At 35.5% G+C, this 27909-nt stretch overlaps 1 protein-coding gene across 3 annotated transcripts in view; it reads left to right on the plus strand.

Annotated features, from left to right (window-relative positions):
* The first annotated feature begins 1022 nt into the window (after positions 1–1022).
* Positions 1023–27909, plus strand: part of LOC109184547 (outer envelope pore protein 21B, chloroplastic-like) — a 28858-nt gene continuing 1971 nt past the window's right edge. Inside the window, exons 1-5 of one of the 3 annotated variants that reach the window (XM_019334563.1) lie at positions 1023–1285; positions 1938–2012; positions 2185–2337; positions 2564–2662; positions 3064–3118. In XM_019334563.1, coding sequence (XP_019190108.1) covers positions 1193–1285; positions 1938–2012; positions 2185–2337; positions 2564–2662; positions 3064–3118 — 475 coding nt within the window. In that variant the 5' untranslated portion in view covers positions 1023–1192. Of the gene's footprint in view, positions 1286–1937; positions 2013–2184; positions 2338–2563; positions 2663–3063; positions 3314–27909 lie in introns of those variants that run through there. The other 2 variants (XM_019334564.1, XM_019334562.1) reach the window with 2 other exon arrangements.

The following is a 27909-nucleotide window of genomic DNA, read 5'->3' on the forward strand; positions in this document are numbered from 1 at the left end:
TTCAAATGTACATAATTGTATAATAGAATGTACATAATTGTATAACAGAATAGCTGTTAGCTGATTGGATTAATTAGAGGGTATAACTAGTTGATAGCATTAGCTGTAGAAAGGTGTTTGGTAAATTAGCTTTTGCTGATAGTTGTTTGGTATAATTTCTTTTTCTCAAAAAGTTAATTGAAAAAGTTGTTTTGAGTAGTTTTTTGAATTTTAGCATTTTAGAGTACAAAAAGCTAATTAACCAAACATTTATATTGATTTTTAAATCAAGTCAAATAATTAATATTGGTCAAATAAGCTAAAATTGGTCTATAGGTTAATTATTTTACCAAACAGGGTAATCTTTTTTTGAAAGGATAATATACATAATCTAACATAATACATAATTGTACAATAGAATGTACATAATTGTATAACATAATACACTTAAACTCCGTTGCGTCAATTCCCCACACAACTTTAACAAAACGACGTCGTTTTGGGCAGAGCGGGGCACACAATGCATTGTGCGCTCTAGTGCACGATATAACGATTGTATCCTGTATGACTGTATTATCTATATATATATTCATAAACCTAAATCTTAATATAATAGTGTCAATTAGTGCATTATGTTTAATAACAATATCATGTATTATATTCCATATGTTCATAAGCGTAAATCTTAATATACGTAAATACTAAACTAAAATATACATCATATGCATTTTTATTTATTTTATAATAGATTCATAATGTTCCATTACATAGATTAATTAAATAATACAATAATACAATCCTCATCGTAATATCAAATATTTAAAAAAACAGTGAAAATGATTTTTTTTCCACATGAGAGGTTATATGAATAACAGACTTAATCAAAAGATTGTTAATAATAATAGAACTTGTAATCTTTTGTTTCGAAAATCGTATTCAACTCACTCGCTCAGCCACGGCAAAGTGATATTTTTATAAATAGGATAAATGAATTATAAATAATAAATTTATCTTTTAAAAAATAAAAATAAAATACTCCGAATTAAACGTGCTTTATTGGTGCCAGTGAAGGAGACAGGGAGAAGAGGGGGGAGTTTCTGAGAGCGTATTATCCTACTGTTTCCCTCTTACTATCCGCCATTTTTAGGGCTTATCTAAACCTTCATCTCTCCCAAGAAGAGCAAAATCGCTCGCGGAAATATTATCTGCAGAAATGGAGACCTCGCTTAGGTACGACGGAGATTCCAAGGCGCTGAAACTTCATGCCAAGGAGAAACTCCCTCTCGACTCCTTCACTCATTTGCAGGTAATGTCATTGCTACTGTTCTTAATTTTTATTCTCTTGCATTTTTTCTTTGGAAATTTCTGTATTGAGATTCAGGTGTTTGATACATTTGCTTGGTTTCTTACTCTTTTGTTTCCAGGAACCTTGAATTTCTATTGCTATTGAATCAAAATAAATTTATTTTCTGGTGTACTTATTTCCATGTTCGCGTCCTTTTTAGTGAGATTAACATGTTTTTATGTATGCAATTCTTGTCGTTGAGTATAGATGAATGAACGCATCGGTTTGGTGATGCTTAATTTTGCTTGAATGAATATCATGTGATCAATTCATGTTGAGATGTGAATTGAGTCTTGGTAATTTGAGCATCAACCACTGTAGTAGGGTATGATGCTGTGAAAACCAGATTCAGTACCATGGCCACCGGTATCCTAATCCCTATAGTCATATTGGGCTTTGATTAATCTAGTGTTGAGTTGCTATTAGACCCCGTTTCGATGGGCGTTCTTCCCAAACTTGTTGCTCAACTCACTAGGTTCTAACGTGAGACCTTATTTAAGGGTATACTTCAGTTGGTCTTGAGGTTATTTGATTGTCACATTCCTTTGCAGAGTTAGTATGTGTCAGCTTACTGATATTTTCTTCTTCCGTGTGATTCCTAAATGATTGGCAGCTTCATGGGGAGCTAGACACAACGACCGGAGCTCCGAGTCACTTAAGTGCAATGATAAGACACTTTTATCAAAATGTATATGCTCCTATTCTTGCTTTTTATCTTTCGTGGACTGGACAAAGCTGTAACGGTTTCTGACTATCCTGCTGAAGGGAAAAAAGATTAAGAAGAATCAAATTAGAACAGTATAACTAATAAATTATTTGCTACTGCTTACTGAAGTTCAATGACTGGAAATTTTTTGTAGATATCTTCAACACTTGGTGTTGGTTTGCAATATGATAGGAAGGAGAAGCTTCGATACACTGTACGTGGAAAAAAATCTTTTTGTATCAGCCGTGATAGGCACTCTAACTTTCAAATCAAGGGGAGATGTGATGTAGATCAAGAATTTCAACAGGTTGGTACTTAAATGAAAATATAATTTATGTGTAAGAGTCTGTGTTGGTTCACTTGGTTGGTATTATTGTATTTATAGAGTAGTAATCTTGTCAATGCTTGCATAGTGTGAATGGATTACTTTGAAAGAGGTCTAGTACTCTAGTAAACATGTTGATATTCACTAAAGTGACTCAACTGGTTCTTTTTGCCAATTTCCTGTATTTTTGAATCTCAAACCTTGACAGAGGAAATCAAGTGGGGCAGCTGAGTTTGTCTGGGACATCTTGAACTTTAATAAAGACCAAGACCTAAGAATCAAAATTGGCTACGAAGCCTTTGAGAAGGTACATTTTCACTACATCATCTTCAGTTAATCTTTGAGATGGTCTTATTTAGCACTCTTTTAGCACCTTTTTTTTTTCCCCATGGTATCTCTGCTGAAAGTTGACTTAATATGTAGAAATTGCATTTCCATTCACTTTGCCTACTACATCAAGTTTTCCCTTTAGTAAAATCAATCTGCATTTGGCATTTCTATATATAACATTATAACTTTTGGTCTAAACTTTCCACTCTATTAAAGAATTTCCCACTTTTCCCATCTAGATTACACTGATGTTTACTGAGCATTTTCCACCTACTCCATAACCATAATTCTCTTTAGCATACTAGACCTTTAGTTTGAAAAAGCGAAATGAGTATCTTGACTCCATTCCTGCTTTTATCCCTTTTGTTGCGGTATCAGGTTCCATATGTGCAGATTAGAGAAAACAACTGGACATTAAATGCTGACCTTTCAGGTAGATGGAACGTCAGGTTTACCTATTGAGTTGCAGTCGAAATGAGATATCCCAGTTGCAGAAAATTGACAGTAAATTGTGAGAGATACATATAAGGTCCATTATTTCAGTGATTATGCATGTACATCAGAGTTCGGATGGTTTTTGACTCCATGGTTTTATTGTATTTTAAGAAACAATACTTCAGTTCTTACTCTTGCTTGGTTCATTTTTCTTTTGACACAATCAAATTGCAAATCAATAAAAATACACCTGTGAACACAGAAAAATTCAAGTATTAATGAAAATGTGGTACAATATGAAATATACTTTGCGTACAATACTGATGAATTTTCTACTATTAAAAATACTAACAAAAATATATAGGAATAAGGGTCAAATAGGCCACTCAACTGCACGCCAAAGTGCAATTAGACCATTGAACTCAAAAAGAATGCAATTAAGCCATTGAACTAAAAAAGAATGCAATTAAGCCATTGAACTCAAAAAGAATGCAATTAAGCCATTGAACAACACAAAAACATACAATTTAGCCCAAAATGACTTGTTTACCTAGAGTAACAAAGTACCAATTTTAAAATTAATTTTTTAAAATAATTTTTAATAAATACATAATAAAAATATTAAAAAAAAAAACAGAAAAACTCGTCTCCGGCCATGGAGACAAAGACCTTCGTCTCCATGGCTATGGAGACAAATTCGTCTCCGACCATGGAGACGACGTCCTTCGTCTCCATGGCCAGGGAGACGAAGGGCTTTGTCTCCATGGCTGGAGACCGAGACGTAGCCGGCCGGAGACGATCAATTACTGGTTTGTTTGTTTGTTTGTTTGTTTTTTTTTTAAATAAATATTTTAATTAATTATTTATTAAAAATTATTTTAAAAAATTAATTTTAAAATCGGTAACTTGCTACACTAGGTAAACAAGTCATTTTGGGCTAAATTGTATTTTTTTGTGTTGTTCAATGGCTCAATTGCATTCTTTTTGAGTTCAATGACCTAATTGCACTTTGATGTGCAGTTAGGTGACTTATTTGACCCTTATTCCAAATATATATAATCAATTGTACATTTGTACTATACTGAATAACTGATATATTTTGTTGGGGAAAATGAGTTAGGGTTTGGAGAAGAAGAAATTGAGATTGGGTTTCTTGGAGAAAGAAGAACAAGCTAAAAGTAGTAATTGTTAGAGTTAATTATCGAAATGATCCATTGACTATAGCGAAATTAACAATTTGGTCATTGATTTTTTTTTTTGACCAATTAAATCTCTCAACTTTAAAAATTTTAACCAATTTGGTCATCCGTTTGTTTGACCGTTAGTCAATTGTTAACTTGGGACCAAATTGGTAATTCGCTATAGTCAAGGGACCATTTTGGTAATTAACTTTAAGGGTGGGCAATTCGGTTCATTTTTGTCGAACCGAACCATAGCAAACTAGTTAGATTCGGTAATATACCGACAACCGAACGGTAATAGATTCTTGTATACTGAATGACATACACATATTAGGTGGGTCATCGTTGTCTCGCCGATTTTGCGTGCCATAAAAATCAAAGCACACCTCATCTTTTTTGTAGGATGGGACAGACTAGTTCGGCAGGCTAAGTTCATTTTAACGGATCTAAAAAGAACTCTTACAGAACGCATTGAACTCTAATGCCTATCTCATTAGCGGAAACAACTTTTTAAAGTTTAGAATTTAACAAACACAACTTATGAACAATTGTTGGTTTGCCCGAGAGGTTAAGGGGGAAGACTTAAGATCTTCTGCACAAAAGTGTGCATGGGTTCGAACCCCATAGCCAGCATCTTTCTCTTATGAGAAAAAATAAATTGTGTGTGTGTTGTGGGTTCAAGTCATAGTGGAGACAATATTATGAACATATATTACATTGTAATAGAGTCATGAGTATTAAAAACTATATACACATCAACATGGTAAACCTTTAAAATTAACAACATTGGAATTTACTCTTAATTTTATAATTCAAATTAAATTGATTAAATTAAACAAAATCATATACTATAAAGACCTTTTCGATACATAATTGAGTATGAACCTTTTCATTAAACAAGTTACTTTTTACATAAGATGAAATGTTTATGCATAAATATATCATATAGTATAGGAAGTTCAGTTTGTGTAGTAAAAATTTAAAAAAAGGTTTGAGGTATATTGAGTGCGCAAGTTACTTTTTACATAAGATGAAATGTTTATGCATAAATATATCATATAGTATAGGAAGTTCAGTTTGTGTAGTAAAAATTTAAAAAAAAGTTTGAGGTATATTGAGTGCTTGGATATGGATTCTCTCTTTAATTTAATTTAATAATTTATTTACCCTTTCAAAAAGAATAAATAAATCAATTTGAGTGAAACACATTCATTTTTTCCATATGGTCTTATATTTAAAATTTATAAATAAAGTAATTTGTATTAAAAACTTTTTAAATAAATCACTCTTATACAATTTGACTCCAAATAGAGTAACAGAAAAACCTAAAAATAACTCGTACGGGCTTAGCTCAATAGTTCGGTAGACAGTATTTTGGACGAGAGACGAAGGTTTGAATCTCAGCAGCGGCAATGTGGAAATTATGCCTAAAATGAGCAAATCCCATATGCACACCAGCATCAAATTTAAGTTTGAACCTCAGCGACGGCAGTGTGGAAATTATGCCCAAAATGAACAAATTTCTTGTGCACACCATTCCTTGTGTGCACCAGCATCAAATTTAAGTTTGAACCTCAACGACTGTAGTGTGAGAATTATGCCTAAAATGGGAAAATTCCTTGTGCGCACCAGCATCGACAGTGTATCAAAAAATAAAAAATAACAAATTTGTTTAACAATTTAGTAGGATATAATCTTTTTGTTTTTTTTTGAGTACTTACTATGTTACAATGTAATATCTCTTCGTACATACTTTTTCAACCTATTAAAGCACATACAACTATCCAGCTTGACCAAGGACTATCGCTATCCCGCTTGACCACAAAACAAGATATAATCGATTGTACTATATCGGCAACTCTTTGTAGCCTTGACTCCCGGTTGGAACAATGACTTGCCGGCGGCAAAAGGGACAGGAGGAGTGAGAAACTAGCCACATATCAATGCACCCTACATGGAAGCCATGACCACACGGCTGTAGCACTCGGATTTTGTCTCCGACCACATATTCCGTCAGACAAATAGCACATAATGAGAATATTTTGTTTTGTTCACCTGCAAAACTAAACTCCGGCAATGATTTTAAAGTTTTTTTACTCAAACCTTTGATCGCCGGAGTAGTTATCCGACAAAACAACCACGCATAAAAAGCATAAAAAGCAGCGAATAAAACGTAGATGATCATAATTGCCCATACAACAATCAAAGCGAACAAGATCGGTAGTTTGATACCATTAATTTTTGATGAATCTAATGTTGATGAGAACATGTCGGAAAGGCTGCTAAATACCAGCAAGAGGAAGGATGACGCCAACTGAAGCTTCTTCAGCTTTAATTTATATTATTAATTTTAGAGGGATTTTGAACAAAAAAAACTATTGTTTCAAATTCAAATTATTTTTAATCATTCATTTTTGGATATTCCTTTAAAATTTTAATATTTAATAACTTTATGATTAATGCCTTTCTAATTTATAAAAAATTTTAAATTTTTGTCTACATACCTTTTAAATTTGGAAATTTCATACCAAATTAAAATTTAAAAATTACCATATATGATAGATTAAAAATTTACTCCATAAAATAGTAAAATTGAATAACAATTTTATGAAAGTTTCAAATGTGGAGATTTTGTCGAACTGCCTACTTGACTTTTAGAAAGTTGCCATTTTAAATTTAAATAATGAGTAAACTTATTAATATAAAGATTTTGAACAATTATTTACTATTTGAAATTCAGCATAATTTTTACTCATTCAATTTTGGATATTTCGTTATAAGTTCATATTTGCTTATTTTATGTTTCCTGAAATTCTAATTAAGTTTCTAAATATGTAAATTAATATGGTCATTCATTAACATAAAATTAATTAATGTAAAATGCTAACTTTTAAATATATATTTTAACCTCGGCCTTGGCTCTCGGCCTCGCCCCGGTGACGCGGTCAAACTGTAACCGCCACTGTCTTCACATGGGGCGGTTACGAGAGAGTTTTTGGTATAAATATTGTCGTTTGTCATGTTATTACATAATCTTTTTGACTTGACATTACATATCTTAGCTTGTACTCTCACGAATTATTAATAAAGAACTGTCTCTTTAAGCAATGGTTGAAAAAATCTTTAGGCGCTCCTCGGACACTTGAGGGCGCCTAAGCGCCCGTGTATTTTTTATTTTTTAAAAATTTGTTTAATTTTTTCAAAAAAAAAAAATTTGTTTAATTTTTTTTTTTTTAATTTTTTAAGACTTGATAATTATAAACTACTCTCTATGTCCCATATTGTCTGTCATGTTTACTATTCATTGGTCAAATCAATTCTTTCTTTATTGTTTATTTTCTTTAGTAATTTTTAATTATTTTTAAATTTGATTTGTTGTATTTAATTGTAATTTTAATGTATTTTCTAAATATATAAAGTTTATATACTAATGCTAAACTTAATATTATGAAAAATTAAATTAAAAATAATTTTAGTCAAGCCTCGTTAACCGAATCAGACAAAAAAAAATGAGACAGAGGGAGTATTTAATACTTTAATAGTTAATAATAAAATATTAAACATTAACCTAAAAAAATCTAGAGTTTGAATAATTTAAGGGTTATTTGATTCAAAACGATGTCGTTTTGAGTGTAATAACTCATTTTTTTAAAAAAAAAAGGAATAATAGCTAATTGGTCGACTAGGCGACCTAGTCGGTGCCTAGGAGGCTTAGGCAATTAGCTAGCGCCTAGACGGGATTAGGCAGCCTAGTCAGCCTCCTAGTCACACACTAATATTAGTAACAACATACACATACTAGGTGGGTCATCGTTGGATTGCCGATTTTACGTGCCATAAAAATAAATGCACACCTCGTCTTTTTTTGTAGGGTGGGACAGACTAATTCGGCAGGCTAAGTTCATTTTAACGGATTTAAAAAGAACTGTTACGGAACACATTGAACTCTAGTGCCTATCTCATTAGCGGAAACAACTTTTTAAAGTTTAGAATTTAACAAACACAGTACAACTTATGAACAATTGTTGGTTTGCCTGAGAGGTTAAGGGGGAAGACTTAAGATCCTCTGCACAAAAGTGCGCATGGGTTCAAACCCCATAGCCAACAATTTCACTGTGAGAAAAAAAGACAAGTTTGTGTGTGAGTTTTGGGTTTGAGTCACAGTGAAGACAATATTATGAACAGATACTACATTGTAATAGTGTTTTATTAAAAAAAATAATATACACATCAACATAGTTAACCTTTAAAATTAACAACATTGGAATTTACACTTAATTTTATAATTCAAATTAAATTGATTAAATTAAACAAAATCATATAGTATAAAGACCTTTTCGATACATAATTGGGTATGAACCTTTTCATTAAACAAGTTACTTTTTACATAAGATGAAATGTTTTATGCATAAATATTTCATATAGTATAAGAAGTTCGGTTTGTGTATTAAAAATTTTTAAAAAAAGTTTGAGGTATATTGAGTGCTTGGATATGGATTCTCTCTTTAATTTAATTTAATAATTTATTTACCCTTTCAAAAAGAATAAATAAATCATTTTGAGTGAAACCAATTCACTTTTTCCATACGGTCTTATATTTAAAACTTATAAATAAAGTATATACAATGTAATTACCAAGCCTTCATACTTCATATCAAGTGTGCCACAGGGCACAAATGCTCAACATCCAAACCAGGGTCAAAAAACAATGTTATTGGGAACACTGTTGCAAAAATCGGTTTAGGCGCCCGCTTAGGCGCTAGGCGTCCCTGGATCGTGGCGATTTTTCTCCTAGGCGCCCGCTTAGCGCCTAACTCGGCTGAGTTAACTCGTCCATTTCAGTCGAGTTAGCTAAAAGTTAACCCTGTCGGCTCGGCCTTTTTAATATTTTTTCATTATGTGTGTGCGCGTGTGTGTGCGCGCGTGTGTGCGCGTGCGTGTGTGTGTGACATATATACACCCACACACGTGCACCGTTTTCCTTTCTTAGTTAGGCGAATATGCAATCACAAGCAACTATGCACTAACATAAGAAGATCAACAAGAAGTTAAGCAAATTATAACGAGGTTGAAGCTACGGTAACTAAACAAAATAACAAAAACACATATGAAAAAGAGGTAACACAAAATAAAGAAATAGAACTCAAGTTAGGGAGTTTTATCATCTAGATGTTTCAACAACCAATGGGATTAGGGAGAACAAGTAACCAAGGAATCAAGCGGGAATGCACGTAGGTATCCTAGTCTACGAACCATTCTCGTGATTAATAAACAAGGATTAGAATAAGGAATTGCCCCACTTTCGTGACGTATTAATTCCAAGTGTATCAAGCACACAAAGCATCTAAAGCCCCCAATTTCCCTTATTTTCATAAGAAGAAATCGGATCTATGCAAGGGGTGGCTTGGATTCATCACTCAACTCTCATTGAGGCAAGGAATCCTCCAAAAACGTGATAATATCAAACATTATCAAGATATAAACACAACACCCTCATAAACACATGAACCCTAGGTTAGAGTTCTACCCATTATACAATAATCACAAACTAAGCATCAAGATAGATAATACAACCATAAATCAAGTCCATAAACTAACTACACATGATTTAATAGCATAAAGAACACAAAAACATAAGTGTAAAGCACATTGCAAAGGAAAAGAGATAAGGGGAAGAAAACTTCTACTAAGTAAAGGAAGGTAAATCTTGGAATCCAAGTATAGATCCTTCAATACGAGCAACTAGAAGCCTCCAATAGCATATCTTCTTTACAAAACTATGTGGAATTCTTCATATATCTAGTAGGAAATGTAAAATCCTAATCTAGAGAGAAGGGAGAGAAAAAACTAAGCTAATCTAACCTAAAAACCTAGAGTTAGAAAGTTGCAAAGTGAATAATGAATTGTCTATATAAATCTGGAAATTTTCGCCTTTTAAAACTGCCTTCAGCCCATTATTTCCTATTTACGCGCGCCTCACAGCATGACGCGGTGCGTAAATGGGAAATAACATTATTTCCCATTTAGTCCATCATTACTGCGTGACAGCTCGCGTGAATGGGTCTCCTGATGCTTTCTTCATTGATTTTGACGACCTAGGTGTCCGAACTAGCCTTTGTCGTCTTCACGAAAGTTGTAGATCTTTTCGACGCCGATTCATGGCCACCTGAATCACCTTGATCGGACACTCCTAGCTCCAGATATGAGAATTATTCTTCCAAACTATCGCCAAAATGAGCTAAAATTATCAATATTTTGCTATTTACAACAAATGTAACCAAAACTAGTCTTTATTTATTGAAATTAAGCTATTCTAAGCACATAATAGGCCTAAAAATTTCTAATTAAAAAAAATATGACTCTCAAATAACCCATAAAAACTGGCACATTTTGACGCTTATCATTAATCAATCAGAAAATCGTTGTAAAAACTGACCATTAACGTAAGAATTAATTCAGCTTCCATTATTCAATTGGTAATTGACTTAACACTTTCCAATTATTTATTGCTCAAGTCTTACATTTATGTGATGAATATTGATGTGCATGATTAGTTAGAGCGTCAATTGATTAGAAGATTGAGTACATAATCTTTTTTTTTTTTTTTTTTTTTTGGACCAGGGGTACATAAGCTATTACTAAACTATTTTGCATAACTCAAGTATTGTAAACAATCATTTCATTTTACTAAACTATTACATCAGGTATTAACTTGTGTATGAATCTTGAAATATTCTTCTTTGCATATTGATTTTGTGATTCTGCCAGAAGGTCTCTAGGTGTCTAGATGCTTTGTCCTGGATGATGTGAATATGACTCCTGGATTGGTTCCTACAAAAAGGAATTCCAAAACTCTTTAAATAAATAACTCTTATACAATTTGACTCCAAATAGAGTAACAGAAAATACCTAAAAATAACTCGCACGGGTTTAACTCAATAGTTTAGTAGACATTATTTGTGAGGAAAGACCAAGGTTTGAACCTCTGCGGTGGCAGTGTGGAAATTATGCCCAAAATAAGCAAATCCCTTGTGCACACCAGCATCAAATTTAGATTTAAACCTCAACGGCGGCAGTGTGAGAATTATGCCTAAAATGGTACGCACCAGCATCGACAATGTATCAAAAAATAAAAAATATAAACAAATTAATTTGTTTAACAATTTAGTAGGATATAATCTTTTTGTTTTTTTGAGTACTTACTGTGTTATAATATAATATCTCTTCGTACATATTTTTTCAACCTATTAAAAGCACGTACAACTATCCAGCTTGACCAAGAACAATCGCTATCCCGCTTGACCACAAAACAAGATATAATCAATTGTACTATATCGGCAACTCTTTGTAGCCTTGACTCCCGGTTGGAACAATGACTTGCAGGCGGCAAAAGGGACAAGAGGAGTAAGAAACTAGCCACATATCAACGCACCCTATATGGAAGTCATGACCACACGGCAGTAGCACTCGGATTTTGTCATCGACCACATATTCCGTTAGACAAATAGCACATAATGAGAATATTTTGTTTTGTTGACATGCAAAACTAAGCTCGGGCAATAACTTTAAAGTCTTTCTACTCAAATCTTTGATCGCTCAAGTAACTATCCGGCGAAACAACCACCCATAAAAAGCATAAAAAGCAGCGAATAAAACGTAAATGATAATTGCCCACGCAACAATCAAAGCGAACAAGATCGGTAGTTTGATACTATTAATTTTTGATGAATCTAATGTTGATGACAACATGTCGGAAAGGCTGCTAAATACCAGCAAGAGGAAGGATGACGCCAACTGAAGCTTCTTCACCTTTAATTTATATTATTAATTTTAGAGGGATTTTGAAAAAAAAAAAAATGAAAAAATGACACTTTTTCTCCCTGAGTTATATACCTATAGAATATTTTCCCCCTAAATTATTGAAGTGGCTGTTTTTCCCCCTGAAATATTAAATGGACATATTTACCCTTAAACTAAATATTTAATTTATTTTTTTTCTCCAACAAATTATGACTATAATTTAGTTCAAACTAAACAAACACTATAGCAACCAAACCGAAATATTCCAATTACAATTTAGAATCGAAATTCGATATTTAGAGTTTATTAAAATCGTGAACAGGAACGGACGGTTCATGTTCCGAACTGAAAAAATAAAATACATTTATTGTTGAATTTAGACTATTGTAAAATAAAAAATTAAATTATAAAATAAAGACGGTTCAAAATCGCAAATCGGATCCAGAACCGCCGGTTCACGGTTCAAGATTCAACTTTTTTGATACATAATTTTAATAAATTGACATTTAAATATTGGGTTCTAGATCTGAATTATAACCGGAAACTATTAATTCGATTGCTTTAGTATCCGGTTCAATTCAAACCGAACTGTGGTCATCCCTACGTATACGCAATAATTTGTTGGAGTAGTAAAATAAATAAAATGTTTACTTTAAGGGTATAAATGTCAATTTAATATATCAGGGAAAAAAACACCACTTTTAGAATAATTGAGGGGGCTAATGTGCTTACCTAAATAATTGAGGGGGAAAAAGTGCTATAAGTATATAACTCAGGGGTAAAAAGTGCCATTTTCCCAAAAAAAAAAAAACTATTGTTTTATATTCAAATTATTTTTAATCATTCATTTTTGGATATTCCTTTAAAATTTTAATATTTAATAACTTTATGATTAATGCCTTTCTAATTTATATAAAAATTTTAAATTTTTGTCTACATACCTTTTAAAATTGGAAATTTCATACCAAATTAAAATTTAAAAATGTACCATATATGATAGATTAAAAATTTACTCCATAAAATAGTAAAATTGAATTAAAATTTTATGAAAGTTTCAAATGTGGAGATTTCGTCGAACTGCCTACTTGACTTTTAGAAAGTTGTCATTTTAAATTTAAATGATTATACTTATTAATATAGAGATTTTGAACAAACTCAATAGGGTAGCTTAAGTGGCAAATGAGCTCTCTTTGTGGGGGAGAATTTTGGGATAATTCGGATTTGATTTCTACAAGTGACGATTCCCTTTGTGCTAGTTTCTGTGCCACTCAGAGTGAACCGGGTGAACTTGAACCGTTATACGGACAGAGAGAAACTTGGACCACAATGTGTGGTTGACACCAAAAAAAAAAAAACAAAGAAAGATTTTGAACAATTATTTACTATTTGAAATTCAGCATAATTTTTACTCATTCAATTTTGGATATTTCGTTATAAATTTCATATTTGCTTATTTTATGTTTCCCGGAATTCTAATTAAGTTTCTAAATATGTAAATTAATATGGTCATTCATTAACATAAAATTAATTAACGCAAAATGCTAACTTTTAAATATATATATATTTTAACCTCGGCCTCGCCCCGGTGACGCGGTCAAACTGTAACTGCCACCGTCTTCGCATGGGGAGGTTACATGTGAGTTTTTGGTATAAATTATAAATACTATCGTTTGTCATGTTATTAAATAATCTTCTTGACTTGACATTACATATCTTGTACTCTCACGAATCATTAATACAAAACTTTGTCTCTTTAAGCCATGGTTGAAAAAATCTTTAGGCGCTCCTCAGACGCTCAAGGTCGCCTAAGCGCCCGGATATTTTTTATTTTTTAAAAATTTGTTTAAATTTTTTTAATTTTTTAATACATGATAATTATAAACTACTCTCTACGTCCCATATTGTCTGTCATGTTTACTATTCATTGGTCAAATCAATTTTTCTTTATTGTTTATTTTCTTTAGTAATTTTTAATTATTTTAAAATTTGATTTGTTGTGTTTAATAGTAATTTTAATGTATTTTCTAAATATATAAATTTTATATATTAATAATAAACTTAATATTATGAAAAATTGAATTAAAAATAATTTTAGTCAAGCCTCATTAACCGAATCAAACAAAAAAAAAAAGAGATGGAGGGAGTACTTAAAACTTTAATAGTTAATACTAAAATATTAAATATTAATCTAAAAAAATCTAGAGTTTGAACAATTTCAGGATTCTTTGACTCAAAACGATGTCGTTTTGTGTGAAATAACTCATTTTTAAAAAAAGGGAACAATAGCTAATTGGTCGACTAGTCGGTGCCTAGGAGGCTTAGGCGATTAGCGCCTAGACGGGCTTAGGCAGCCTAGTCAGCCGCCTAGACCACCGATTATGGTGATACACTAGGCGGGCGGGCGGCGCCTAACTAGCGCTTAGGTGCCGATTAATAGGTGCTGTTAGGAAATAATAATATGGTGCCTCAAATCCATAAGAATGAGTCTTTCACCTAGCTTCAACGTTGCATGCAGCTCTCACCACGTTGCACTCCAGTGTTCACGAACTGCGCACATCATGACATGTTCTTTCATTTTCCCTTTTTTGCATGCGCTATTTTCTCTTCTTTCAATGTATAAATAGCCTTACTTTCTTTGTTTTCAATGTACTCATTCATACATCAATTCATATTGGAATTGAATTATTTTACTTCATTCTTTTGCATTCCTCACGTAACCTATATATATATATATATATATATATATATATATATATATATATATATATATATTTTCTTTCTTATTCTTTTATAGAGATTAATATATATATTTATATTTTCCCATCCTTATTAATTTTTCTGTCATTTATATACTTTCCCTATTATTTAACTTCTATAATTCTCAATTTTCGATTCTTCGCTTCCGCATTACTCCACTATATTCCTAACAAGTGGTATCAGAGCGGTTTATTTGAGAATTATTTTCAAAGATGTCAACTGTTACAAAGTTCGATATCGAGAAGTTCGACGGGAAAATTAGCTTTTCTATCTGGAAGGTTCAGATGGAAACCGTTCTAACCCAGAACGGTTTGAATAAAGCGCTAGCTGGGAAGAAGAAGAAACCGGCTACAATGACAGATGAAAGTTGGGAAGATTTGGATGACAAGGCACGTTCAACCATTCTTTTGTGCTTGTCTAAAGAGGTTCTACGTGAGGTAGTAAGTGAGACGACTGCGTCAGATTTATGGTCCAAGCTGGATACGCTTTACATAGCCAAAACTCTGGCGAACACGCTGCGTTTGAAGGAGCGTCTGTACACAATCCGTATGACAGAAGGTACTTCTATTAAGTCTCACTTAGATGAATTCAATTCTGTTTTATTGGACTTGGAAAATATTGATGTCATAATTGACGATGAGGATCATGCTGTTTTATTGCTTGTCTCTCTCCCTAAATCATACAAGCATTTCAAAGAAATTATGCTGTATGGTAATAGTAGTGATACCCTTACTTTCGACAATGTTAAGTCAAACCTATTGTCCAAAGAAAAGTTTGACTTTGAAATTAAGTCTGAGGGCAAAGGTGAAGGCTTGACTGTAAGAGGTCATTCACTTGAAACAGAGAGTAGCAATAAAAAATCTAGATCCAAGTCCAACAAATCCTGTAAGTACTGCAAGAAGCATGGTCATGATGTGACTGAATGCTTCAAGCTGAAAAACAAGCAAGAGAGAGAAAAGAAGTCCGCTGAAGCTAGTGTTGTTGAAAGTGATTCAGATGGTGATGTGTTGTTATCTGTTAGCTCCGGTGAGAAACGGAGTGAAACCGAGTGGATTTTGGACTCTGGTTGTACATTCCACATGTGTCCCCACAAAGATTGGTTCATTTCTCTGGAACCGGTTGATGGTGGAGTTGTCTTGTTGGGTAATGATACCCAATGCAAGGTTAGTGGAATTGGAAGTGTTCAGATTAAAACTCATGATAACGTTGTCAGGACTCTTACCAATGTCCGGTATATTCCTGATTTGAAACGCAATCTGATATCATTGGGCACCTTGGAATCTCCGGGGTGCAAGTACACAGCTGAAGGTGGAGTTCTAAAGGTCATCAAAGGCTCTTTTGTTCTCATGAAAGCTTCTCGTTCTGGAAGCTTGTACGTCTTGCATGGCAGTACTGTGACAGGTTCAGTTGCGGTATCCTCATCAAAGTCTGATGCATCTACTAGCACCGCACCTCTCATCGAGCCACAACGAGAGTATTCCATTGCTATGGATCGTCCTAGGAGGACAATTAAAAAACCTGCTAGGTATGCTAGTGATGATGAAACCAACATGGTTGCTTATGCTCTTTCAGTCCCATAGGAAGTTGATGGTATTCCATCCTGCTATTCTGAAGCTTTTTCTATTGCTAAGTTCAAGCATTGTTCCAGTTATTAATCTCACAATGGATTTAATCCAAGGTGGAGATTGTTAGGAAATAATAATATGGTGCCTCAAATCCATAAGAATGAGTCTTTCACCTAGCTTCAACGTTGCATGCAGCTCTCACGACGTTGCACTCCAGTGTTCACGAACTGCGCACATCATGACATGTTCTTCCATTTCCCCTTTTTTGCATGCGCTATTTTCTCTTCTTTCAATGTATAAATAGCCTTACTTTCTTTGTTTTCAATGTACTCATTCATACATCAATTCATATTGGAATTGAATTATTTTACTTCATTCTTTTGCATTCCTCACGTAACCTATATATATATATATATATATATATATATATATATATATATATTTTCTTTCTTATTCTTTTATAGAGATTAATATATATATATTTATATTTTCCCATCCTTATTAATTTTTCTGTCATTTATATACTTTCCCTATTATTTAACTTCTATAATTCTCAATTTTCGATTCTTCGCTTCCGCATTACTCCGCTATATTCCTAACAGGTGCCTAGGCGGGATTTTTGCAACACTACTTTAAGCTCTACATTTTATCCTTATCGTATTCCTTTAATTATTGGGTTATTTGATTCGAGCCATCCAAATTAATTTAATCTATCAGTCACAATATATATATATATATATATATATATATATATATATATATATATATATATATATATATATATATATATATATAGAGGTTATATAAAAAATATATTTATTTTGGTTATATAATTTCAAATTTATTTGTTTCAAAATTATTTGTATTCATTTGTCATTTTTATCGTGCATTGTGCATACTTATAACTAGTAATAAAAATAACAAAGAAAAATAACGATTTAATAAGATTACTATTTGATTTTGTTAAATTAAAAATACAAACATAAATGGATATAATATAACTCTACTATATTGGTTCATTGTAGTCTTGGCTCTCCACCGGAATGATGACTTGCCGGCGACAAGATGGCCAAGAGGAGTGAGAAACTAACCACATATCAACGCACCCTACATGGAAGCCATGACCACACGGCATTAGCACTCGAATTTTGTCTCCGGCCATATATTCCATTAGACAAATGGGGCACTCTAAGAATTTCTGGGCATGTTGGGCGGTGAAGCTGAGCTCCGGCAATGACTCCAAAGCCTGTTTATTCAAGCCTTTGTTCACCGGAGGATCTATAGTCCGGCAGGACTCCACGGGTGGAAGGCACAAAAAGCAAAAACTAAAACAAGGAAAATAATTACCCAAACCATATTAAACAATGCAAACATGAACCATATTTCAATATTTGTTTCTAATGATCCAAGTGACAACAAACTTGACAACCACGACATATTGAAGAAGTAACTTATATAGTTATAGCAGTAGCTTAAAATAAGGTATAAGTGCTCATAAATAGTCTATAATGATATTTTATTAACATTTAATTTCTTCGAATCTCACCGTAATGTATTGAATGGCATTTTAAACTAAAATTGAGTGAAACATTTTCAAAAGTTGACGATTAAATATAAAATAAATCAAAGTCTAATGTCAACAAATTAAAATATCACTATAATAGAGTGAACAAATTTGGAATAAACTCATTTATATCATCAAAATTTGAAAAATACTTAATTGTTTCAAATTCAAATTAAATTTCGTTAATTCATTTTTGGATGTTTCTTTAACATTTTAATATTTAGTTTTTTTTTTTTTTTTTTTTTTTTTTTTTTTTTTTTTTTTTGTGGGTGAGAGGGAGGGATCTAGCGGTCCCAGAAATAGATTAGTAGATTCTTCTCGATGAGATGAATTTTAATATTTAGTGACTTAAGGTTTAATGCATTTCTATATTTATGGAGTAATAATTTCTAAATATATAAAAACATTTATTGGTTGAAAATAGAGTTAATACCCAAAATCATCCTCGACTATAGTGGTTTTTCTCAATTTCGTCCTAAACGACTTTGGTGACCTAATATCGTCCCAGACTTTTGTGTTTCGCTCAATTTAGTCCCAGACTTTTGTGTTTTTGCTCAATTTAGTCCCTCATTTGTTATTCTGTCCATTTTGTGTTAAATAAATAGACAATTCAGTAATTTTAATATTGACATATCTTTACTCATAGACATGTGAACTGCGAAATCTTTTTTTTTTTTTACGAATTACTCCCAGAATTACTCCTAAAACTGCGAATATAAAATTTGATTTGCAGGTCCGGGAGTAATTCTGGGTGTAATTCGTACAAGAAAGAGGAATTTCGCACTTCACAAGTTGAAAGTAAAGAGAGATCAATATTGACATTACTGAATTGTCCCTTTATTTAACACCAATTTGACGGAAAAACAAATGGAGGACTAAATTGAGCGAAACACAAAAGTCTGGGACGATATTAGGTCACCAAAGTCGTTTAGGACGAAATTGAGAAAAACCACTATAGTCGAGAACGATTTTGGGTATTAACTCGTTGAAAATAGTTTAAAAGTTATACTAAATTTGAAAATTTTGTATAATTTTAGCGAATCCAATAAATAAATTTATAAAATACGCTAGATCATTTTTCTTATAGGTGGAATAGTAAAATTAGACACTTTATATATGTACAGAAGTTTCAAATGTAAACATTTCTTTAAAAATGTTACCAAACTTATTAATATACAGATCTTAAAAATTATTGATTTTTTTTTTTCAAATTCAAATGCATTTTTGTTGTACTCAAATAAAGAGTTAATACCACAAATAGTTCTATGACTATTAGGGTAGTACTCATTTTAGCCATCGAATTTCAATTCGACCAAAACACATACCTCAACTTTCATTTTTGATTTCAAATAGTCATCCGTTAGTTTTTATGTTATGTGAGCGTTAAATTTAAGGGTATTATCGTCAAATCAAAGAAAAAAATAAAATAGTTAACAACAAGTCCATTTAAACTACCTTTCTTTAGATTTTCAGTATTGCTATTTTTAATATTTAAAAGTAATTTATAAAAAAATTATGTTTTTGAATTTTTATTTTTGTTATTTTTAATATTTAAATGTATTTTATATATTAATATAAATTAATAATGTTGAAAAGAAAATAATATTTATTGAGAACAAGACATTAATTTTTTAAAATTGATTGAATTTGCAATTACGGATATAATGTGAATAGTAATTGATTTGTAAATTAGATTATATGAAAGTTAGACCATTTTTGAAAATGGGAGAGATTTGCATGGGATAAGGATAGGCTTATGGTGGCTTCTTGTCCTTCGTGTACTTTCAACAATCTCTTCTAGGATAGCTAAAAAGACAATTAATTAATATACTGAAAAAACTACCCATTTAAATTTTGCATGTTTTTTTGTAAAGAATTCGAAGGGTTGGTGTTGTATCCAATTCCAAATTGCACTATAAAACACCTTCCTTTACGATAATGTTTTTTCTCAATCTCAAAATTAACAAAGAACATATGCCCCATTAAGCTTATTCATTTCTTGCTCGTAAAAATGTCTTTGCAAGAAGCTAATGTTTCAAAGCTTCTACTTGTTTTGCTGCTCGTTTTTGGGTTGTTTGGTGGGCTGGCAAACGGCGAAAGGATGACAGTGAGAATGTCGTCGGAGAATCATCATCGGAGATCTCCTTATGGTACGATGGTGTTGCCGAAGAATGTACCCGTGCCGCCGTCTGGGCCATGTTGCTGAAAGGAGAATCATCATCGGACATAAATAAATCTGTTAAAGACTTTTGTTAGTGTCGTTTGATCTGAGGATGTTGGATTGTTGTTGGGTACTATTAGTTTCTATTTTTAGTTTGTGTTTTTTGATCGGTTTCTTTTAATGGAATCTGTGCCGTGTCGTTTAAAACTTGTCCCGTTAGCTAGTTTGGTATCGAAAATCATATTTATGCTTGAAATACTTTACTACAAAAAATGACGGTCATTATCTAATACTTTCTCTTTAATAAGAGGAAGAATGCTACAATCAGGACCATTTCATTGAAAATAGGAGCCCTGATTAATAGATTAATTTAGATTTTCATTGTTTTTAAAGTGGGGTAATTGAATTTAGAGTGAACTCCATTTTTGGTCCTACTATTATATGGGCTTTTTCAATTTTAGTCCATTATAATTATTTTTGTCACATTGCGTCCACTATTATTAAAAGTGTTTTAATTTTAGTCTATTTTTAGATTTTTCGTGGATTAAATTGGACACTTTTAATAATAGTGGACGTAATGTGGCAAAAATAATTATGGTGGACTAAAATTGGAATGACCCCTATAATAGTAGGACTAAAAATGAAATTCACTTTTGAATTTAAGTCTATTTTAACTCCAAGTTATTGTATTCTATAATAAAAATAAAAATGTAATTAAAATTTTTTGTCCAAATATAATGCATAAAAATTTAACAAAGAAAAAATACAATTCAAAAGTGAATTTAAAAGTGTCATTTTCCGTTCATATTTAAATACGAAATTATTCACCAAAATTTTGAAGTCAATTCATTCTAATTTTGTTTTCAATTACAATTGATGAGATAACAGATAATTGATTCAGTTCCAATAGGATAGGAATACAATACAAATAGATGAATAGTTCTACGCAAATAAGTCCTATCTAATAGGCAAGCCACAGAAGACTAAACTATTACATAGACTAATAAACAATATAATATAACGTGACAATCTAAAAATATTACTATAGCTAACACACCCCCTCAAGCTCAAGGGTGGTAAGCAACAACATTGAGCTTGTCCCGTAGAGCTGAAAACCGCGGACCTGGCAGTGGTTTTGTGAAAATATCCGCGAGTTGATCTTTAGTTGACACGAAATTGACCAATAAGTCCCCTGACGCGACTTTGTCCTGCACAAAGTGAAAATCAATCTCGACATGTTTGGTCCGGACATGAAAAACTGGATTCGCACACAGATACGTCGCCCCCAAATTATCACACCATAGAGTCGGAGGCTCGCCAGTATGTAGTCCAAGCTCCTTAAGCAAAGAAATAACCCAGGTTACCTCCGCAGCCACATCTGCGAGGGCCTTGTACTCAGCTTCAGTCGAGGACCGTGCAACTGTCCGCTGTTTCCTGGATAGCCACGAGATCAGATTCTTGCCTAAGAACACTGCATACCCACCAGTGCTCTTCCTATCAAGCGGGCATCCTGCCCAATCAGAGTCAGAAAAGGCGTGGACCGCTGCAGAATCTGAAACCATAATGCGGAGACCATAGTGTAGAGTACCCTTAATGTAACGCAATACCCTTTTTGCCAAGGCCCAGTGGTCAGTAGTCGGTGAGTGCATAAACTGGCACAACCGATTCACAGCATAGGAGAGATCCGGTCTGGTGATAGTCAGATACTGTAGAGCTCCAACTATGCGACGGTATTGTGTCGGGTTGTCATGTGGAGTGATAGTAGAGGATACAGGCTGTGTTACTGCGGCTGGAGTGGCCAACGGCTTGCAGTCCACCATGCCTGCTCGAGTAAGAATGTCATTCATGTACCTGCGCTGAGACATCATGAGACCGTCGGGAGTGCGTATGGTCTCAATGCCGAGAAAAAAACCAGGTGAACCAAGGTCCCGTATCTTAAAAGTCGTGGACAGACGCTGTAGTAATGTGGTAATGAGCGTGGGGTCATTACCCATCATAATTATGTCGTCAACGTATACGAGAAGGTATACTCGGGAATCAGCAGCGGAGTAGTGAAAAAGCGAGACGTCTGTTTTCGAAGACGAGAACCCTGCAGACAGTAAATAATCATGTAGTCTTTTAAACCATGCCCGGGGGGCTTGTTTAAGGCCATATAATGACCGCTGTAAGTGACAAACATGATCTGGATGAGTCGGGTCTTCATACCCCGGAGGTTGTTTCATATACACCGTCTCTGCCAGATGTCCATTTAGGAAGGCATTATGGACATCAAGTTGCCTTAAAGTCCAATTACGTGAGATAGCCAGAGAAAACAGGGCTAAAAGTATCAAAGAAGTCTTCGCCCTCTACCTGGTTGAACCCCTTCGCAACCAGTCGAGCTTTGTATCGTTCAACAGAACCATCAGCAGTCCGCTTGGTGCGGAAGACCCACTTGCAACCAATAATGTTCATATCAGGTTTCGGAGGCACAAGAATCCAAGTATTATTGTGTAACAACGCATTGAACTCTTGGTCCATAGCGTCACGCCATTCTGGGTGACCCACTGCTTGTGAGTAACAAGTGGGATCAGTAGTCACAGTGAGTGCTTGTAACTCTTCACCCGTACCCCGAGTCATATGTCGTAGTCTCATGACATGGCCTCGGTCCCGAGGCTCAGTGCGCGTGACCCGCTTTCGCCGAGTAACCGCCCTAACCGGGCCTTCAATAGTTAAAGGAGCGGGTTCTTGGGCCAACGGTATGGGACTCGTAGAATGCTGTACAACCGGATCGACAACAGCCGTGGACTCCACTTGAGTTACCACTGGGCTAGATGCCCACGGTAAGGCAGGTAACATAGATACTGGGTTGTCCTGTTCTAACAAGTCTGCAAAAGGAAACACAGTTTCGTCAAAACGTACATGACGGCAGATATAGACTTTCCCACTCGTTGGATCCATGCATCTATAGCCCCTAAAGGACGAGGGATACCCTAGGAAGACACAGGGTGTCGAGCGATAATCCATCTTATGCCGATTGTATGGCCTAAGATAAGGAAAACACCGACACTCGAAGACTCGAAGGAAAGTGTATGGTGGTGTAGTTTTGTAGAGACGACTGTATGGACTTTCATTGTTTAGGACAGTAGTGGGTAAGTAGTTGATTAATGTTGTGGCTGTTTCAAAGGCGTAGTCCCAATATTTTTGGGGAACAGAGCCTCCGGCTAGTAAGGATAGACCTGTTTCAACTATGTGACGGTTTTTGCGTTCAACGCGGCCATTTTGTTCGTGCGTGTACGCACATGATTGACGATGCACAATGCCCAATTTTTCAAAGATGAGATGCAGTTTGCGGTATTCCCCGCCTAAATCAGACTGAACACACTTGATAGAACGCGAAAATTGGCGTTCTACCATGACTCGAAACGACTCAAAACAGTTATATATATCAGATTTTACCCGTAAGGGATAAAACCAAGTAAAGCGCGAATAATCGTCTACAAAGAGCAGAAAGTAACGGAACCCACTAGTAGAGATTACATGTGCCGGACCCCATATGTCCGTGTAAATTAAATCTAACACATTCGCACTAGAAGATGTAACTCTATTTATAGGAAATCTAGAGGATTTGCCGAGTTGGCATGATGTACATAATTCAGCTGACTTCGTATTATTAGGTGAAACTGGGCACGACTTTAACACTTGATTTTGGACATGTGCATGTGGATGCCCCAACCTGCGGTGCCAAATGACTGGAGTGGTGCGGGATGTGAGAAAGGCATAATGAGACGAAGGAACAGGAAGCTTGTACAACCCGCCTTCCGTAGGGCCTTTAAGCAGAACTGCCCGAGTGAGTGAATCCTTCACAATGAAACAGTCCTTGTGAAATTCAAAATAAACAGGATTATCATTTGTTAAACGATAAACAGACAATAACGGGACAGATAACTGGGGAACACATAAAACATTAGACAGATTTAGTGTTTTCGAAACTTTGGACATAGATGCTATAGAGGCATGACCAATTCGTGAGATTGTCAAACTTGCGCCATTACCAACACGCAGGACATCCCCACCATTATATTCATCCGACTGCGATAGCATAGACGCATCGGGTGTGGCATGCGCCGTGGCCCCCGTATCCGGGAACCAACCTGCGGCATTCGAACCTGTGGCAGATTCATCTCCTGGAACGGCAATATTGGCCTGAGGTGCAAGCTGTGGAGCATAACGCTTGAAACAATACAGCGCTGTATGCCCCTGCGCCCGGCATATTTGACACCGTGGACCACGGCCACCATTGCGACCACGGCCACCTCCACCTCCTCTGCCGCGACCCGGATTGCCGGAACTGCCGCGGCCTGCATTTTGCCCGCCTGAGTTGCGCCCGGAGTTTCGGCCACGCCCTGCATAAAAAGCAGCCGGAGCAGCGGAATGAAGATCGGACGCCACTGGATAATCCTCCGCAAGCAAGAACTCCTGTGCCCGGAGGTAGTCCGCGATTTGCGGAATTGTTACTGGAGTGCCGGCAGCGGTTAAAGACGACGCCATGGCTCGGTACTCCTGTCGTAGCCCCCTGAGAACAAACATATTCTGCTCGTCGAGGCTGATCGGGCGGCCAGCATGCGCAAGGTCCTCAACCAGCAATTGCGCACGCCCTAAATATTCGGCAGTGCTGCTGCCACCTTGCCGAAGGGCATGAAATTGCCCGAGCAGTCCTAGGCATCTCGCACGGGTGGAGCTCGCAAGGGCAGTGTTAATGGAGTCCCAAACAGCTTTTGACGTAGTCTGCCCGACCGCAAGGTGCATCACCTCATCCGAGAGGGATGAGATGAGAAGAGAGAGCAGAGTTTGATCCTGCTTAACCCACGCCTTATGAGCCGGGTTCGGGATCATGGTGGTTGTCGAGGTGGTGGATTCACCAGTCGCCGAGGAGGAATTGATCATCGCCGGGGGACACGGGAATTCACCGGTTACATATCCCATGAGTTCTTGACCATTCAAAAATCGCACAAGCTGGGTTCGCCAGAATAAAAAATTACGGTAAGTGAGTTTCATGGAAACGAAATGGTGAGCAGTGTTTAGGGGGTTTTGGGCTGGGGAAGAGGATGGATGTCCGTCGGACATCGTGCGCTCAGAGGAGGCAGACATGGTGAATCGTCGACGGGAAAAAAAACGAAAAGGAATGAGAATCGGTGATGGAGAGGGAAACACAAACCCGGTCTAGCTGATACCAGATGAGATAACAGATAATTGATTCAGTTCCAATAGGATAGGAATACAATACAAATAGATGAATAGTTCTACGCAAATAAGTCCTATCTAATAGGCAAGCCACAGAAGACTAAACTATTACAGAGACTAATAAACAATATAATATAACGTGACAATCTAAAAATATTACTATAGCTAACACAATTAAGTCTAATCTATGAATTCAAAAAAAAAAATATATTTAATTATCAAGTATAAAAAATAATGGATTATATCTATAACTAGTTTTTCACACGCATTGCTCAATTGGTATAATGCCCAATGTTTATTTTCAAATATATTAGAGGAAGAGGGCAAAACGGGTAATCTAGATTGATTCTCAAGGTTTATTGTAACCGTGTAAAAACTGCCATGCTTAGTATATAAAGGTGGCAGTTTTCCTTTCTGTTGTAAGCTTTTTCATTCACTCAATGAACCAAATCCAGTAACCGTTTTCTTTCTTCTCTTCATCTCTCTGTGCTTCCCGCGTTATGGTATCAGAGCTACAGTACAACTCTTATGCCGCCGCCGTCTCAGGCGCCGGCGAGATCAATCAAGGAGGACGCGTCGAAGCACTGATCGATCACGATCAATCACCAAACAGCAATTTGACGATTCCGCAAGCTCCCGAGGTGATTCCGCAGCAGAACTTACCTCGGCAAAACCAGAGAAATTACAATGGAGAGGACCTGGAAAATCTGTTCCTCTTCAATTCGAATGACAACACCAGCCTTGTTCTCGTGAATCCACCATTAGCAGGCAGCTCCAACTACAAATCGTGGTGCATCTCCATGAAAATAGCCCTGGAGGTGAAGAGTAAGTGGTGTATAGTTGACGGTAGTCTTGTGGCACCGAGCGGAGACAGCAACCAGTTTTCGATCTGGAGAAGGTGCAATCTCATGGTGTGTTTGTGGATCTTCCGATCGGTGCACTCTTCAATTGCGCAGAGCATCATGCACTTGGATACAGCTAGTGACGTATGGAATGATCTCAGGAGAAGGTTCGCACAGTGCGACGCTCAGAGGATCTCAGCCTTACAAAACGACATTTACAATTTGAAACAAGGTAATTTGTCAGTAAGTGGTTACTACACAAGATGTAGAGTAATGTGGGAGGAGATGAACACTTTGAGTCCATTACCGATGTGCAAATGCATCCCAAGGTGCTCGTGCGATCTTATTAACAAGATCAAAGAAGAGCGTGAGGTGGATCATGTGATCCATTTTCTTCAAGGATTGAGCGATGATTACAGTGCCTTGAAAGCCAATGTTCTGGTTCTTGAACCTCTACCAGAAGTCTACAAAGTCTATGTGATGGCAGAGAAGACAGAGAGGCAGCTCAACATGGCTAATTTGTTTGCAGGCAACCATGAAATTAACCACATTAATGTTGTCCAGAATGCTCAGGTACCTGCAGAAGAGATGGCGGCCGCCATTAACTCACACAATGCCAAGAAATATGCAAACAATGGAATGAACAAACCTAAATGTGTCTTTTGTGGCATGACCGGACACACCATCGACAAGTGCTATAAGAAGCACGGGTACCCTCCGGGATGGGTACCCGGTTACAAGGCCAAGGCAAAGCAACAGAATGCAGCACCAGTAATCTGCAATATGAATGACATAGGAATTTCTGCAGAACAATTCCAAAAACTCATGGCAGCTCTTCAAAATCAGATGGGGCAGCCATCTAGCTCAAACACAGCAGCGACTATCTCCCTCATCCCAAAGTTTAATGAAGAACAGAATGAAGGCAAGTCCTCTAACTCACATATTAATTCTATTTCTTTATGCAACAATACATGGATTTTAGACTCTGGGGCTACTGACCATATTGCTTGTTCTATTCAACCATTCGTATGTTCTTGGCTGTGGCTATCTCAAGGGGCTGGAACATCCACCAAATGGACATTAACAACGCTTTTTTCCATGGTGATCTAGAGGAAGAGGTGTATATGACTCTTCCTCCCGATTTTAAGACAGAAAAGAAGAATCAAGTTTGTAAATTGATGAGATCCCTCTATGGCTTAAAGCAAGCTAGTGGCCAATGGAACGCCAAATTAACCACTGCCCTGTCTCATGTTGGTTTCAAGCAGTCTAGTGGGGATCCTTCATTATTCAGAAGAGGCACTGGTGAAGAATTTGTTGCCATCCTGATCTATGTAGACGATAAACTGGTGGCCAGCAGTAAGTTAACTCTCATTAAAGAACTAAAGGATCTGCTGCATGCAGCTTTTAAAATCAAGGACCTAGGCGTGCTTGGTTATTTCTTAGGCATCAAGGCTGAGATTAGCAGTGCAGGGTTAAACTTATGCCAACGCAAGTATGCCCTTGACATTCTTGATGATGCAGGGTTCTTAAACAGTAAGCCAGTTTGCACACCAATGGTACCAGGTACCTCTCTATCACATGTGGATGGTACGCCTCTGCCTGATCCAAGTAGCTATCGAAGACTCATAGGGAGGTTGCTATACTTAACTGCAACTAGACCCGACATCACATACTATGTGCACCAACTTAGTCAGTTTGT

This window comes from Ipomoea nil, unplaced genomic scaffold (genome assembly GCF_001879475.1).
Source record: "Ipomoea nil cultivar Tokyo-kokei standard unplaced genomic scaffold, Asagao_1.1 scaffold1262, whole genome shotgun sequence".
Classification (NCBI taxonomy): Eukaryota; Viridiplantae; Streptophyta; class Magnoliopsida; order Solanales; family Convolvulaceae; genus Ipomoea; species Ipomoea nil.